At 39.2% G+C, this 15,842-nt stretch overlaps 1 protein-coding gene across 1 annotated transcript; it reads right to left on the reverse strand.

Moving 5' to 3' along the window:
* Window positions 1–3,900: 3,900 nt before the first annotated feature.
* On the reverse strand, window positions 3,901–5,871 carry LOC134326202 (uncharacterized protein K02A2.6-like). The gene is made up of 2 exons (XM_063008391.1): window positions 4,740–5,871; window positions 3,901–4,592 (listed from the first exon to the last, which is right to left on the reverse strand). Exons 1-2 carry the CDS (start codon window positions 5,869–5,871, stop codon window positions 3,901–3,903), a joined length of 1,824 nt encoding a protein of 607 aa, XP_062864461.1.
* Between the last annotated feature and the right edge of the window lie 9,971 nt (window positions 5,872–15,842).

Raw genomic sequence — 15,842 nt, forward strand, 5'->3', positions numbered from 1 at the left:
ACTGTACACCCTATACTACACACACACACTAACACACAGATACTGTAAACCCTATACTACACACACATACACTATTACACAGATACTGTACACCCTATACTACACACACACACACTAACACACAGATATTGTACACCCTATATTACACAAACACTAACACATATACTGTACACCCTATACTACACACACACACACACACTAACACACAGATACTGTACACCCTATACTACACACACACACACTAACACACATATACTGTACACCCTATACTACACACACACACACACACTAACACACAGATACTGTACACTCTATACTACACACACACAGACTTACACACAGATACTGTATACCATATACTACACACACAGATACTGTACACCCTATACTACACACACACACACTAACACACAGATACTGTACACCCTATACTACACACACAGATTCACCAAATCAGCGTGCAGTCCGTCACACATCTCACATCATTTACCTTCATTCTGTAGTAACGAGTAACGAATTTAAATACAGCGAATGTAATGGAGTAAAAGTACACCATTTCTTTAGAAAATGTAGTGCAGTAAATGTAAAAGTTGCCGAACATTTTAATACTCCAGTAAAGTACAAATACTTCAAATAACTACTTAACTACTGTAACAAAGTATTATTACTTCGGAAAAATATACCACTGGTTATTGGTTATTTATAAGATCTCTCTTAACAATCATGTCTAATTCTCCCCCTGTTATATCTACTACACCACCATTTATTGTCAAAACTGGGGCTTGTACCCTGGGTATAGGTGCATTAGGGATAGGGGAGATGGTAGCAGGTAGACCTGGTATTAGTTGGTCAAAACAGTGAGCTGCTTCATTATAAGTGGGTGGTTTTGTTTGCTTCAGCCAATATTAGGTAGAATTTAAGGATTATTGGGACAAAGAGATCAGTATTTTGACCTCCAACCAGTTGGATGAGGGGACTGGTATGTTTGCTCAGCTCTTGGTGTTTCAGGGCTTTATAATGATAAGTTTGGGGGTCGCTCTCATTTAGATGGTTCCAGAAGTTGATTGCTCTTCTCTGTATGTTTATAATTAGTGGAAATCGGCCTCATTCTGCCCTGCACGCATTGTTCGTGGTGTGTGTGTGTGTTAGTGGTGTATGGGTGTAGTGACTCAGGACCAGTTGGATGAGGGGACTAGTATGTTTGCTCAGCTCTTGGTGTTTCAGGGCTTTATAATGATAAGTTTGGGGGTCGCTCTCATTTAGATGGTTCCAGAAGTTGATGCTCTTCTCTGTATGTTTATAATTAGTGGAAATCGGCCTCATTCTGCCCTGCACGCATTGTTCGTGGTGTGTGTGTGTGTTAGTGGTGTGTTGGTGTGTGTTAGTGGTGTGTTGGTGTGTGTTCGTGGTGTGTTGGTGTGTGTTAGTGGTGTGTTGGTGTGTGTTAGTGGTGTGTTGGTGTGTGTTAGTGTTGTGTGTTCGTGGTGTGTTGGTGTGTGTTGGTGTGTGTTAGTGGTGTGTGTTAGTGTTGTGTGTTCGTGGTGTGTTGGTGTGTGTGTTAGTGGTGTGTTGGTGTGTGTTCGTGGTGTATCTGTGCACCTTTAGGATGGTTGTACAGAACTCTGTGTGCAGGGTCTCTAATGGATGTTTGTCCCAATTATGGAATTGATGGTGTGTAAGCGAACCCCAAACTTCACCTCCAACGCAGGCTACTGCCTGCTTTTTTTTTCTTTTTTTTTCAGGAGGAGCAATGTCCGCTACCTTTACAGTGAGTGGACTTAATGGGACATCTAAAGATTCACTATCTATGTTTTTCTCAGGGGAGGCATCCACATTTATACTGATGGCCTTCATTTCTAAGAGTAGGTCAATGGCATTTGCCAATCGATCGTTGGCTTTATCCAGGGCATTTTTCTATGGGCCAAATCTGTGTTCTTCTCCCCTTCGTCACAGAGCCAAAGCTAGACTTTAATTCTGTCACGAACGTAAACAAAGCCGGCAGACGCTCGCAGATAATCAGAGACCTTTTAATTATCAGTTCAAATTACACAAGAACGATCCATCTCCATCAATCATCAACAATCACAATCCAAAGGGAAAAAGAAAAGTCGAAGTCAGAAACAGGCATAAACTGTCATACACAAAATCGCAATCAACATTCAAAGTGCACAGTGTTCAGGAGAAACACAGCAATACCTCACAAAGTTTCACTGGTATTCCAACACTTATATAATCTTTTCTAAATTAGGTTCAGGTCTTAATTAATAAACAGAGGTCCTCGGCTCTGTCCGATTAGCTAATTGCGTGACCTGATCACCCACTGACTCCTGGGAAATGCAGTCCTGTTCATTACGACAGTCACTTCAGAATCCACAAAAGGTGTTACAGATTCCCTTTTTTTCCACAGAAAGTATACGCTTTCTGTCTTCTTTTATAGAGGCCAGATCCGAGTCTGCTGGACACAAACGTTTGTCCTGTCACTCTGGGAATAGTTCTTTAGCCTCCTTTTTTAATTTTAAACTTTTTAACTTTAACAATACTGGTAGTTTCAATTCTACTAAAAATACGCACTTTCAGTTTTCCAGCAGTACCTACTTCCTTTTCAGTACACTCAGGCATGTTTTTAATTTGCCAGTAAATTCAGATAAAACAATACAAATACAATTCAATACCACCCCGTCCACACAACGAACCCAAGTTCCTCCTTATTAGACCTTAATTTGTTGTCCAAACGGTCAAACTTCTACTACAAGGTAGGTTAGGTTCACAATACTATACCACCCTTATATTCCTAATTTTCTGGCCAGTTTTATTAACCCTTCTGTATCATTAGACACAGAGACACCAGAAAATATGCATATATTCTAAAAACATTCACAGCAAATTCCCATTATAAAAATAATCAAAGCAACAATACTAATTACAATAAACCAAATTCTAATAGGTTAATTCACTAAACCAGACAAACAAAAAACAAAAAGATTATTGATGCATGCTCAATAATCCACGTACACAAATCCACAAAGTTGAATCAGCTCATCCGGACACAAGACTGACACGCCTCCTCACCCAATCCGAACGACCCCCCCAGTCTGAAGAAGTCACTCGGACCGAGCGACGGCACGCATCTCCACAACAATCCCGCGTCCAGACTTACCGACCCAACCCCGTACAAACAACAAATATCGAACAGAGTTTTTCACTCAGGCCCGCCAGGAGTCAATCCTCTACTGGCACTTAAAGACAAACTTACAAATTTCGAGGTGAATTTTTATTCAACCCCGCCAGGAGTCAATCCTCTACTGGCACTTGGGAAGAGTCAATCCTCAATTCCCTTACACAAATAATAAGAAATAATAAGGCAGGAGTCAATTCTCTACCGCCATTTACTTTTACCAATTTCTAGAGAACAATTTTCTAGTTAAAATGATACGCAATAATTTAAAGACACTTACTGGATAGGAGGAATCCACACAGTCACAACTAATATGTCCTATCTAATCCTATGCAGAAATTCAATTTTAATAGGTTTTCTGCTTACCTTTTTAATTGACCGGTCTGTGACTGTGAGAATTCGTCTCCTCTCCACGGTCCAAGAACCCTTCTTGACTCCTTTCTTCCCAGATCACGTCGGGATCACCAAAATTGCTGATTTTTTGTTCTTTTATCCAGGAAAGAAGGACGAATACTAATTAGTTAAGAATGACGATTTATTAAGAATTCAAACACAAATTGGTAAAAGTAATTACTGAGCTCAGGACACACAAGCACACAGACAGCTGCATGCAGAAGTGTGTCTATCTATGGCATTTGTAGCCTTTTTATTAGAAAAAGAGGAAGTGAGTGGTGTCTTCTTCTTGACCACTCAAAGTCATATCTTGATGCCGTTAGCTTCACAGTTTATAAAGAGGAACAGGGAAACATCTGTGCTGTGGTTACTCCATCTTGGTGTTCCTCAACTGTCAACTGTTGTCTTGCAGAGAAGTCAGGAAACATGGCATTTCCATGTGCAGGCCAACCTTGAACCGTGATGCCATACACCTTGGATATTGTAGGTTCATTTCGTGTTTCTCTCTGAATCTCAGCACTAGTCACTGGAAGCTGTTCCACTAGTGTTGTGTGAAACACATCTGCTGGGTCTAGCGCTGTAGTCTTTTCTTCCTCAGTTGTCAGCAGCGGCAGGTGTGATAAGCCGTCAGCATTACTATGTTGCTTTGTACCCTTAAACTCAATGTCGTATGAGTGCGCCCCAAGGAACAATGCCCATCGTTGCAGTCGGGTGGCTGACATGACAGGAATTCCTTTCCGGGGGTTAAAGATGGATATCAAAGGCTGATGGTCTGTCACTAATGTGAATCTTTGTCCATAAAGGTAATGGTGAAACTTCTTTATGCCCCACACAAGGCTAAGGGCCTCTCGATCAATTTGTGCATAATTACGCTCGGCGCTTGTTAGAGACCTTGAAGCGAATGCAATTGGACGCTCAGATCCATCAGCCATAGTGTGTGACAAAACGGCACCGATACCGTACGGAGACGCATCACATGCCAGGCGGATGGGCCATGATGGATCATAATGTGTGAGCAGTTCATCTGAAGTTATCAGACTTTTTGTTTCCTTAAATGCCTTTTTACATCTTTCAGACCACTCCCATTTGGTTCCTATCTGTAGCAATTTGTTCAGCGGGTGTAAAACTGAGGCAAGGTTTGGGAGAAACTTGTGATAATAGTTGACAAGACCTAAGTATGATCTTAGCTGGGACACGTTTTCTGGTCTGGGTGCCTTTAGCACTGCCTCAACTTTCTCTTGCGATTTGTGTAAGCCGAATTTATCAATGACATGGCCACAGTACGATATTTTACTCTTAAAGAACTCGCATTTTTCTCTTTTCGCCCGTAGGCCGTAATCACTGAGTCTTTTGAGCACTTTGCTGAGGTTTTGAAGATAATCTATATCATTCTTTCCTGTCACCAGTATATCATCAAGATAGCATTGCGTTCCTGGTATATCCTGAAGTACTTGGTCCATTGCTCTTTGCCAGATGGCAGGCGCTGATGCGACACCAAACACAAGCCGGTTATACTGGTACAGCCCCTTATGCGTGTTGATGGTTAAAAACTTCCTACTTGACTCCTCCACTTCCATCTGAAGATAGGCCTGAGACAAGTCGATTTTTGAAAACTTCTCACCTCCAGCTAGTGAAGAGAAGATGTCCTCAATACGTGGCAAAGGGTACTGTACGGTACGCAGCACTGGATTTAAACTCACTTTGAAATCGCCGCATATTCGAACACCTCCACTTTTTCCTTTCTTTATCACTGGAACGATTGGTGTGGCCCAGTCGCTCCAGTCAACCTTTGAGAGGATTCCAGATGCCTCCAGGCTCTGAAGTTCTGTGTCAATTTTTTTACGCAATGCATACGGTGTTGGACGTGCCTTGTGAAATCTTGGAGTCGCATTATCATCCAGTTCAATTTTTGCTTTAATATGTTTAAGTTTGCCAATACCTTTCTCAAATGTCATTGCATTATCTTTTAGAATCTGTGTCAGTCTTTGTTCAGAGCTACAGTTGGGGCTCTTGAGACTTGGTGATATGCTGAGGGCCTTAATTTCATGCCAGTCTATTTGGATTTTTCTTAGCCGCTCACGCCCCAGAAGAGCAGGTCCTCCACTTTTTAAGACATAAAGCTCTAACTGGTGTGTCTTGTTACCATGAGTCACGTCCACTTTAAGTTTTCCTTTAGGAGACACTTCCTCGCCAGTGTATGTCTTTAACATCACCGAGGTCTTTTCTAATGGTAGCTTGGAAAACAGCCTTTTGTAGTCAGCTTCAGAAATTATAGACAAGGCAGAGCCCGTGTCCAGCTCCATTTTCAGTTTTACTCCAGACACATCTGTTGTTATCCATATTATTTTCCGGTCTGTTTCTGTTATGTTATGTAGCTCTAAACATGCTAAGTCATCTTCATCGGTATCTGTGTTATCTGATTTTTCACATTCTGTCACTTTGTGCATGTATTTTGCCTTCTGCTTGAAATTTCAGTTTTTGTCAGGTTTTTCTTTTTGGCTGTGCTTTTTGTCACTTTTACATGCTCTTTCAATGTGGCCTTGTTTGTGGCATTTTCTGCAGGTCTTGTCTTTAAACCAACAGTCATTTGCATCATGGGAATATTTGCCACATCTGTAACATTTCTGTCTTTTTGCATTATTTATAGACATTTTGTGCATTTCCGTTTCTACACTTTTCTTTTGTAGCTCTGATGCATCCTTAGCAGCTGTTTCTATTGAAATAGCAATAGCCAGTGCTTTGTCCAAGTCCTTTTCAGACAATAACCTTTTTTGTGTGCTTGGGCAATGCATGCCACATACCAGTCTCTTAATGCATCAGACAGTCCCTCTTTGAAATCACAATTTTGTGAAAGTTTGCGCAATTCAGCCATATAATCACATATGCTTTCATCCTTTGCTTGATTTCTTTTATGAAATCTGAACCTTTCTGCTATTACTAGAGGTTTGGGGTTCAAGTGGTTTTGTAAAATTTTAACAATGTCGTCGAATGTCTTGTTGGATGGTTTGTCTGGGCTAACTAGGTTGCGCAGGAGATTGTATGTTTTAGCTCCCATCAGACTGAGGAGAACGGAAACTTTCTTTTCTTCTTCCACGTCATTGGCATCACAATACAATTCCACTCTTTCAATATACGCTTCCCAGTTTTCATTGGCACTATCAAACTCACCTATTTTTCAGACGAAAGGCATTTTCAGTCTTAATAATGTCCGTTTAGCTTGCCAATGCGTGATTTACTGTGTACCATGCACGGTTACTCACGTATCCTTTTGCTTTTTCTCCAGTGCTACTGCGCATTTATTTTTCTCTCTCTCTCTCTCTCTTTTTTTTCTTTTTTTTTTTTCTGGCTGACTTGTAATCCGTTGGGTTCATAAATAACTTGTCGCCAATTTGTTGTGTTTTACAACTACATATAAAAATAACCACAACACACACACAGAGGTATCTATTAGCTGAATTTCCTTTTACTTTCTTTTTCCAACAACGTATCAATACTCACAAACGAATTACACCAGGGTGTGCTTCCGCTATAGGAAGTAGATCCTTATTAAACACTACACAAACCTTCACTCCAAGACCTGAAGTGAGTTAAAACATTATGCTGGCAAACGTTGTAGAGAACCTGAAGGAGAGAGAAGCCCAAGGTTCACTTTCTTCCAGACCTGAAGATGTGGAGTGTGATTTCTGCACTTGGAAAAAATACAAAGCAGTAAAATCCTGTCTAGCGTGTTTGGCCTCTTTCTGTGAAACACACCTTCAGCCTCATTATCAAATTCCTGTTTATAAGAATCACAAGCTGGTTAAAGCCTCCAGATGACTCCAGGATCAGATCTGCTCTCAACATGATAAACTGATGGAGTTCTACCGTCATACTGATCAGCAGTGTATCTGCACGTTGTGTATGCCAGACAATAATAACGGACATATTACAATATCAGCTGCAGCAGAAAGAACTGAAAAACAGGTAAAATATTATACAGCTTTCATTAACAAATAACAATTCATTAGTTCTGTTTATATTTTATACATAAATTTTATTTTATACAGCTCTCTTCAACAAGTAAAAGATCATTTAGGTTAATTATGCTATGTATAAATGACAAACATTTTACTTGAGCAGAATTAGGTTATTATAATGTTTTTCTATTCTGTAATTGTACAGTTTATTAGGTATGTTTACCTTTTATCAGATACAACAAGCAAATACAAGGGGCACTAAAGTACTAAAATGCAATTCACAGGATCAGTGTTATTTGTGAAAGCACCACAGGGTTAAAATTCTGAGGAAATTGTTGACTGAACAATTCGGGATTAAAATACACAACATATATACATTTAAGAAATACCTTATATGGGCTTCCTATGCTACCATTTTAGGGGTTTCCTGTAAAGGATATGTATTACCCAAAAGCAGTGCAGACAAGATGGAACTGTCACCTCAGTTCTAATAGATCTAATTGTCTTTAATCACTTTCATGTGTAGGCCAGTTCCCTCTGTATGTGGTGGCTGTCGATCCCTTATTATAATAATCCTTTAAAGTTGGTTAGAACTTGTGAGAGCTGTCTCTGCTCTTCTTGTTTCATATGCTAAACTAAGCCAGGTGGTCTCCCAAAGAGACACCCTGGTTCAGAAATTATGACACTAATGCCATTGAGTGCAGTGGAGTAAAACCAGTCATCATTGGGTCTATGCTGTAATTCTTACACTATCTATCTATATCATATTATTTTTATTTAACAATTCATCAAAAGTGCCACAAGAGGACATCACAAAGTTTTTTTTTAAGTTAGCAAAATCATTCAGAAGTTAAGAACTAAAGCTTTGTAACCCCAATTAAACACATTCAATTCAATCAACACAAACAACTGTCCAATCAGTTTTACCTTTAATTCTTGAACAGTAATCATTTTGCATAGTAAAAAAAAAAAAACCAGATTACAGAAATAACAGCTGAAGTACAATTTCAGGTGCTGAAACTTAAATGTACAACTGAATACAACTGAACAGTAGCAAATATTTAAAAATGCAGTATGTAGTGTGGGACTGCAATCATTATACAACAGATAATATTCCCAGCAAAACAACTTACAATAATAAATCAGATAGAATCTAAAGCAACTGAGTTATTGACACCATATAAACACCTCAGAAAACAGTCTAATATTAATTTAAAGCTTATGTTCATAACACACATCACATCTTCACAAGTGAAATCATCTTAAATCTAGTCTACGTAGATAGATAGATAGATAGATAGATAGATAGATAGATAGATAGATAGATAGATAGATAGATAGATAGATAGATAGATAGATAGATAGATAGATACTTTATTGATCCCGAAGGAAATTAGAGTCCCAGTAGCATTGTAAATCAAATCAAATACACACTATGAAGAAGAAAAAAATTACAACTATATAAATTCGAAAAAGTACAAACACTTTTCACAGATGGAATGTAACCTGAGTTTTACATATACTGCATAGCTACAGAGCAGTTATTAATGATGAGGATGGCTTGAGTGTAAATAAACAAAATAAACAAAATGAATGGAGCTAAAAAGTGCAGGAGGGTGCAGTTCCAAGTATACAGTATATGGTGCAGATTAAATATAGATTAAATATTAAATATAAAGTGATAAGTGACAAGTATTGCACATTGGATTGGGCCAATATAGCCATAACAATATGTACATTAGCATACATATGCATGTGTATGAATATACTTAAGTACACATATATACATGTATATACGCTCAGTCCTTAGTGATCACCGTTGTCCACGAATGCTGGAGTTATAGAGCCTAATTGCTCTGGGGACGAATGACCTTTTTAATCTGTCCGTGGAGCAGCTCGTGACAGCAGTCTGTCACTGAACATACTTCTCTGTTTTATAACAACAGTGTGCAGGGGGTGGTTCACATTGTCCATAATGGAGTGAAGTTTGCTGTGTCCTTCTTTCAGCCACAGTCACCAGAGATTCCAGTTCAATGCCGACCACTGCCCCAGCACGGCTAATCAGTTTGTCCAGCCGTGCTTCTTACAGATCCTTCAGTACAGCTGTGTTCTATACTGACAATTTCATCATCAATGTATACTTTCATTAAGACTGAATTAATTACACTCACCGCGTAAACTTGAGAAGGGGAAAATGGCGCAGTCGTCTCTTTGTCTCCAACCAAAGAAGTAAAATGCGGAGTTTAATTAAATCTCTGCGGAGTTAGGATAACACAGATCGAATCAGCTCTGCCAAATAACTCCAACACTGAACACAATTTAAATCCGAATGTGTTAAAATGTCACTTTGAGAGTGAAAATCAACTCTGAAATGTTTAACTCTGAATTTTAACATTCCCGTTTTTGCTGTGTACAAGACTGAAATTTCTGTTTAATTAAGGTTTTAACTTCTCTTTTTACTTGCTTTGCTGAAGGTTTTATAATACGTGTTTTTTATCTTGGATTTCCGTATTGTCAAAAGATGAAGAAATGTCATCTGCTTAATTTTATTTTGGGACAGGTAAAACTTGCAGAAAGAAGAAAACAAAGTAGACTCAGGTCAGAACTGTGCTGTTTGTTTTTTTACAAGATTGATACAGGTACTGATAAAGGTGGATTTTATATTTTACAACGTCATGCAGAATCATGATGGGTTTGAGAATATATCGCACTATGCAGGAAGTATTATGTAAAATCACTGATGGAGTTTTAAATTTTGCTATAGATTTTGCTGTTGAAGTGAAGTTATTAGTTTCCATGTAGGTGATGTTTGTGTAAATGTTAATCAATTCCTGTAAAACTCAAACTCTCTCCTTTAGTTCAGCAGAAATGAAAGTGAAACTGATCTGATCCTATTCTGTTTGAGTGCAGTAGTTTTGATGTACAGGGGTTGGACAAAATAACTGAAACACCTGGTTTTAGACCACAATAATTTATTAGTATGGTGTAGGGCCTCCTTTTGCGCCCAACACAGCGTCAATTCGTCTTGGAAATGACATATACAAGTCCTGTACAGTGGTCAGAGGGATTTTAAGCCATTCTTCTTGCAGGATAGTGGCCAGGTCACTACGTGATGCTGGTGGAGGAAAACGTTTCCTGACTCGCTTCTCCAAAACACCCCAAAGTGGCTCAATAATATTTAGATCTGGTGACTGTGCAGGCCATGGGAGATGTTCAACTTCACTTTCATGTTCATCAAACCAATCTTTCACCAGTCTTGCTGTGTGTATTGGTGCATTGTCATCCTGATACACGGCACCGCCATTGGATGCACATGGTCCTCCAGAATGGTTCGGTAGTCCTTGGCAGTGACGCGCCCATCTAGCACAAGTATTGGGCCAAGGGAATGCCATGATATGGCAGCCCAAACCATCACTGATCCACCCCCATGCTTCACTCTGGGCATGCAACAGTCTGGGTGGTACGCTTCTTTGGGGCTTCTCCACACCGTAACTCTCCCGAATGTGGGGAAAACAGTAAAGGTGGACTCATCAGAGAACAATACATGTTTCACATTGTCCACAGCCCAAGATTTGCGCTCCTTGCACCATTGAAACCGACGTTTGGCATTGGCACGAGTGACCAAAGGTTTGGCTATAGCAGCCCGGCCGTGTATATTGACCCTGTGGAGCTCCTGACGGACAGTTCTGGTGGAAACAGGAGAGTTGAGGTGCACATTTAATTCTGCCGTGATTTGGGCAGCCGTGGTTTTATGTTTTTTGGATACAATCCGGGTTAGCACCCGAACATCCCTTTCAGACAGCTTCCTCTTGCGTTCACAGTTAATCCTGTTGGATGTGGTTTGTCCTTCTTGGTGGTATGCTGACATTACCCTGGATACCGTGGCTCTTGATACATCACAAAGACTTGCTGTCTTGGTCACAGATGCGCCAGCAAGACGTGCACCAACAATTTGTCCTCTTTTGAACTCTGGTATGTCACCCATAATGTTGTGTGCATTGCAATATTTTGAGCAAAACTGTGCTCTTACCCTGCTAATTGAACCTTCACACTCTGCTCTTACTGGTGCAATGTGCAATTAATGAAGATTGGCCACCAGACTGGTCCAATTTAGCCATGAAACCTCCCACACTAAAATGACAGGTGTTTCAGTTATTTTGTCCAACCCCTGTATGTGATGGTTGTGTGACCTGAAAATGTAAATCAATTCCTGTTAAAACTCAAACTCTCTCTCTCACCTTTAGTTTAGCAGAAATTTAACTGATCTGATCCTGTTCTGTTCGAGTGCGGATCTGTTCCGTATCTGTGTTTGTAGTTTTGTTGGTAATTTAAGTTTATGAACGCTGGTGAGTTTATACATTTCCACACTTCTGTACATTACTGTGTATTGTTACTTTATGTAGTTCAAATTGTTCATTTTGTATTTGTATTTGTATTTTATTTCACAGTCCTGTGTATCTGAGGAGGTGGTAGGGGGACGTCTTTTTAAGGTCACTGCTAAGTTTGAAAATATTTATTTAGTTTTTATTTGTGTTTATTCACCTGTGGTTCCCCAAGAAAGGCGTGCTTTTTTAGAAAAAAAACTTTCAGAGACAACAGCACAGTGTGACACAGATAATTTTTTTTAATAGTGGGGGGTGATTTAGATAGAAATCACATTGAACCTGACACAGCCTCCAGAAATATATGGATGCACACAAGGGGTGGTTATATTTCCATGGCTAGGCTGGACAGGTTTCATTGTTTTAACATCAACTGCAAATTTTTAAGGATTGTTTAATCACCACCCTTGGTTTTAGTGATCATAGTATGGTGACAGGATGTGTTTTTATTAATAATGTAAAACCTAGAATTGCATACTGGCATTTTAATGCTATTCTTTTAAGTGATGCTAAATTTAAACTTAGTTTTACTTTTTTTTGGGGCACTTCGAGGGCTAAAAAGATTTTAGTTCTATACAGCAGTGGTGGGATGTAGGAAAGATACGGATTCAGCACATTTGTAAACAGTACACTCTCAATGTTATAAACAACATTGTAAAATATGTTAATGACCTAGAGGCAGGAATCATGCCACTCCAACAGGTTTTAGAGTCCCCAGGGGGATCAGAGCCATGCCCAGACACTCAAGGGTAAGAAGGCTGACCTAGCAAATCTGCTTGTTTTTGTTGTTTTCAGAATTGTTCTGAAATGGATACCCCATCACAGTTCTTTTTGTCTGGAGATAAAGAATGGTCAGAGCAAGATCATTCATTACCTCCGCTCTGCTAATGGTAGGAAGCTCACTGACCCTACAGAGATTAGGAAGAGAGCTGTGGAATTTTATTCTGAGCTCTATTCTTCTGTGCGGATGGAGGACCAGTCGGCACAGCAGAGGTTTTATGAGGGCTTGAGACAAGTGCCACCTGAAGTTAATGAGGAGTTGGCAGGGCCAATGACCATGCAGGAGCTGCAAAGGGCACTGCAAAAAGGGCACTGCAAGGCATGGCCAATAGGAAGGCTCCAGGTATTGATGGTCTGCCTGTAGACTCTTATAAGTCATTCTGGGAGGTGTTTGCTGTAATCAATACGTGATGGTTGTGTGACCTGAAAATGTAAATCAATTCCTGTTAAAACTCAAACTCTGATCCTGTTCTGTTTGAGTGCGGATCTGTTCCGTGTCTGTGTTTGTAGTATTGTTGATAATTGTAGTTGATGAACGCAGGTGAGTTTATTCATTTCCACACTTCTGTACATTACTGTGTATTGTTACTTTATGTAGTTCAGATTGTTGATTTGATTTAAACACACTTGTTTTGAACAGAACACTCACAAACTAAACCATCTGCTGTAAATAACTTGCTGTGTTTACTGATGTTTCTGTTTACGTGTAGAAAAAGGTGTTTTGAAAAGGGAAACTGTTTTTCATTGTTTTACACCATGTACAAGTCTGAAATTTTTTAAGGTTTTAACTTTTAACAGATGTGGCCTAGCGGTTAAGGTACTGGACTAGTAATCCAGAATATATGGCACTATGCAGGAAGCATTATGTAAAATCACTGATGGAGTTATACATTTTGCTGATCTGTTGAAGTGAATTAGTTTTGATGTACGTGATGGTTGTGTAAATGTAAATCAATTCCTGTAAAAACTCAAACTCTCTCACCTTTAGTTCAGCAGAAATGAAAGTGAAACTGATCTGATTCAGTTCTGTTCGAGTGCAGTAGTTTCGATGTACGTGATGGTTGTGTGACCTAAAAATGTAAATCAATTCCTGTTAAAACTCAAACTCTCTCTCTCACCTTTAGTTCAGCAGAAATGAAAGTGAAACTGATCTGATCCTGTTCTGTTCGAGTGCAGATCTGTTCTGTGTCTGTGTTTGTAGTTTTGTTGGTAATTTAAGTTTATGAACGCTGGTGAGTTTATACATTTCCACAGTAACCAGTGTTATTTTCCAAGTATTTTCTTCCACAGTCCTGCGTATCTGAGGAGGTGGTAGCGGGACGTCTTTTTTAAGGTCACTGCTAAGTTTGAAAATATTTATTTAGTTTTTATTTGTGTTTATTCACCTGCGGTTCCCCAAGGAAGGTGTGCTTTCTTAGAAAAAAACTTACAGAGACATAAGCACAGTGTGACACAGCATTTTTTTAATAGTGGGGGGTAATTTGAACTGCACAGGGGCTGTTGTAGATAGAAATCACATTGAACCTGACACAGCCTTCAGAAATATATTAAAGAAAGTGTTTGAAATACACAACCTGGCTGATGTGTTGCACATGGATGCACACAAGGGATGGTTACATTTTCATGGCTAGGCTGGACAGGTTTTATTGTTTTAAACATCAACTGCAAATTTGTAAGGATTGTTTAATCACCCCCCTTGGTTTTAGTGATCATAGTATGGTGACAGGGTGGGTTTTATCAATAATGTAAAACCTAGAAGTGCATATAAGTGCTAGAAGTGGACCTGCTTGCTGTACTCAACAGTAGTCTGGACAGGAGACCTCAGTGAGAGAAAGGAGGCCAGTGAGTTTTCTGTGTGCCGACTATAAAGTACATACATACGGATCAGGCATACTGTGTCCCAGGCAGGTCTATCTTTGATAATATTTCAATGATTAGAGATATGCTGGAAGTATCTGTGTGGGTTTTGGACTGGTCTCCCTAGACCAAGAAAAAGCTTTTGATCTGGTGGAACATGATTATCTGTGGGATGCTTTTAATGCTTTTGGCTTCCTGGAGGAGTTTAATTTAGTGGTGAAGGTGCTCTAGTGACATTGAGAGTGTATTGAAGCCTTTGAGAGTGAGGTCAAACCTGCATGGAGAGCACTTTACAAACCACCTTTGACCAAAACAGCTGGAGGTTTACAATAGAGAGTTTTACATGGTGCAGTTGCAGTTAATGCATTCGTGTCCATTTTAAACCCTGCAGTGACCGCTGAGTGTCCTTTTCGTTTTGAAAGGAAAACTGTTTTTCATTGTTTTACACAGTGTACAAGACTGAAATTTCTGTTTAAGGTTTTAACTTCTCTTTTTACTTGCTTTGATGAATGTTTTACAATACATTGTATTGTATTACAATACGTGTTTTTTATCTTGGATTTTTGTATTGTCAAAAGAAGAAGAAATGTCATCTGCTTAATTTTATTTTGGGACAGGCAAAACTGGCAATATATTCTAGCAGAAAGAGGAAAAAAATAGACTCGGGCCAGAACTGTGATGTTTGTTTGTTTTTTACAGGGTTGATAGAGGTACAGATAAAGGTGGATTTTATATTTTACGATGTCATGAAGTATCATGATGTGTTTGAGGAATGCCACTATTGAGAAAGCATTATGTAAAATCACTGATGGAGTTTTAAATTTAGCTGATCTGTTGAAGTGAAGCCATTAGTTTAAATGTACGTGATTGTGGTTGTGTGAACTGAAAATGTAAATCAATTCCTGTTAAAACTCAAACTCTCTCTCTGTCTTTTAGTTCAGCAGAAGTTAAACTGATCTGATCCTGTTCTGTTTGAGTGTGGATCTGTTCCGTGTTTGTGTTTGTAGTTTTGTTGATAATTGAAGTTGATAAACGCAGGTGAGTTTCTACATTTCCACACTTCTGTACATTACTGTGTATTGTTACTTTATGTAGTGGAAATTATTTTTTTTTTTTAACACACTTGTTTTTAACATGACGCTCACAAACTGCAGGTTTACTGTCAGCAGGAGGTGTACTGATCAGCAGTGTATCTGCATGTTGTGTACCATGGATGATCATAAAGGACATGATACCCCTGGTGGGGAAAAAAAGTATACTTAAGTATACTAATCTTTAAAATGCTAAACTGCACTAAAG

This window comes from Trichomycterus rosablanca, chromosome 14 (genome assembly GCF_030014385.1).
Source record: "Trichomycterus rosablanca isolate fTriRos1 chromosome 14, fTriRos1.hap1, whole genome shotgun sequence".
Taxonomy (NCBI): Eukaryota; Metazoa; Chordata; class Actinopteri; order Siluriformes; family Trichomycteridae; genus Trichomycterus; species Trichomycterus rosablanca.

Excerpts from the sequence above, each read along its gene's own strand:
- LOC134326202 (XM_063008391.1), bottom strand. The coding sequence starts at position 5,871 with ATGGAGCTGGACACGGGCTCTGCCTTGTCTATAATTTCTGAAGCTGAC. Across the intron at positions 4,593-4,739 it reads CCAGCTAAGATCATACTTAG|ATGAACTGCTCACACATTAT; the intron begins GTCTTGTCAACT and ends TGATAACTTCAG.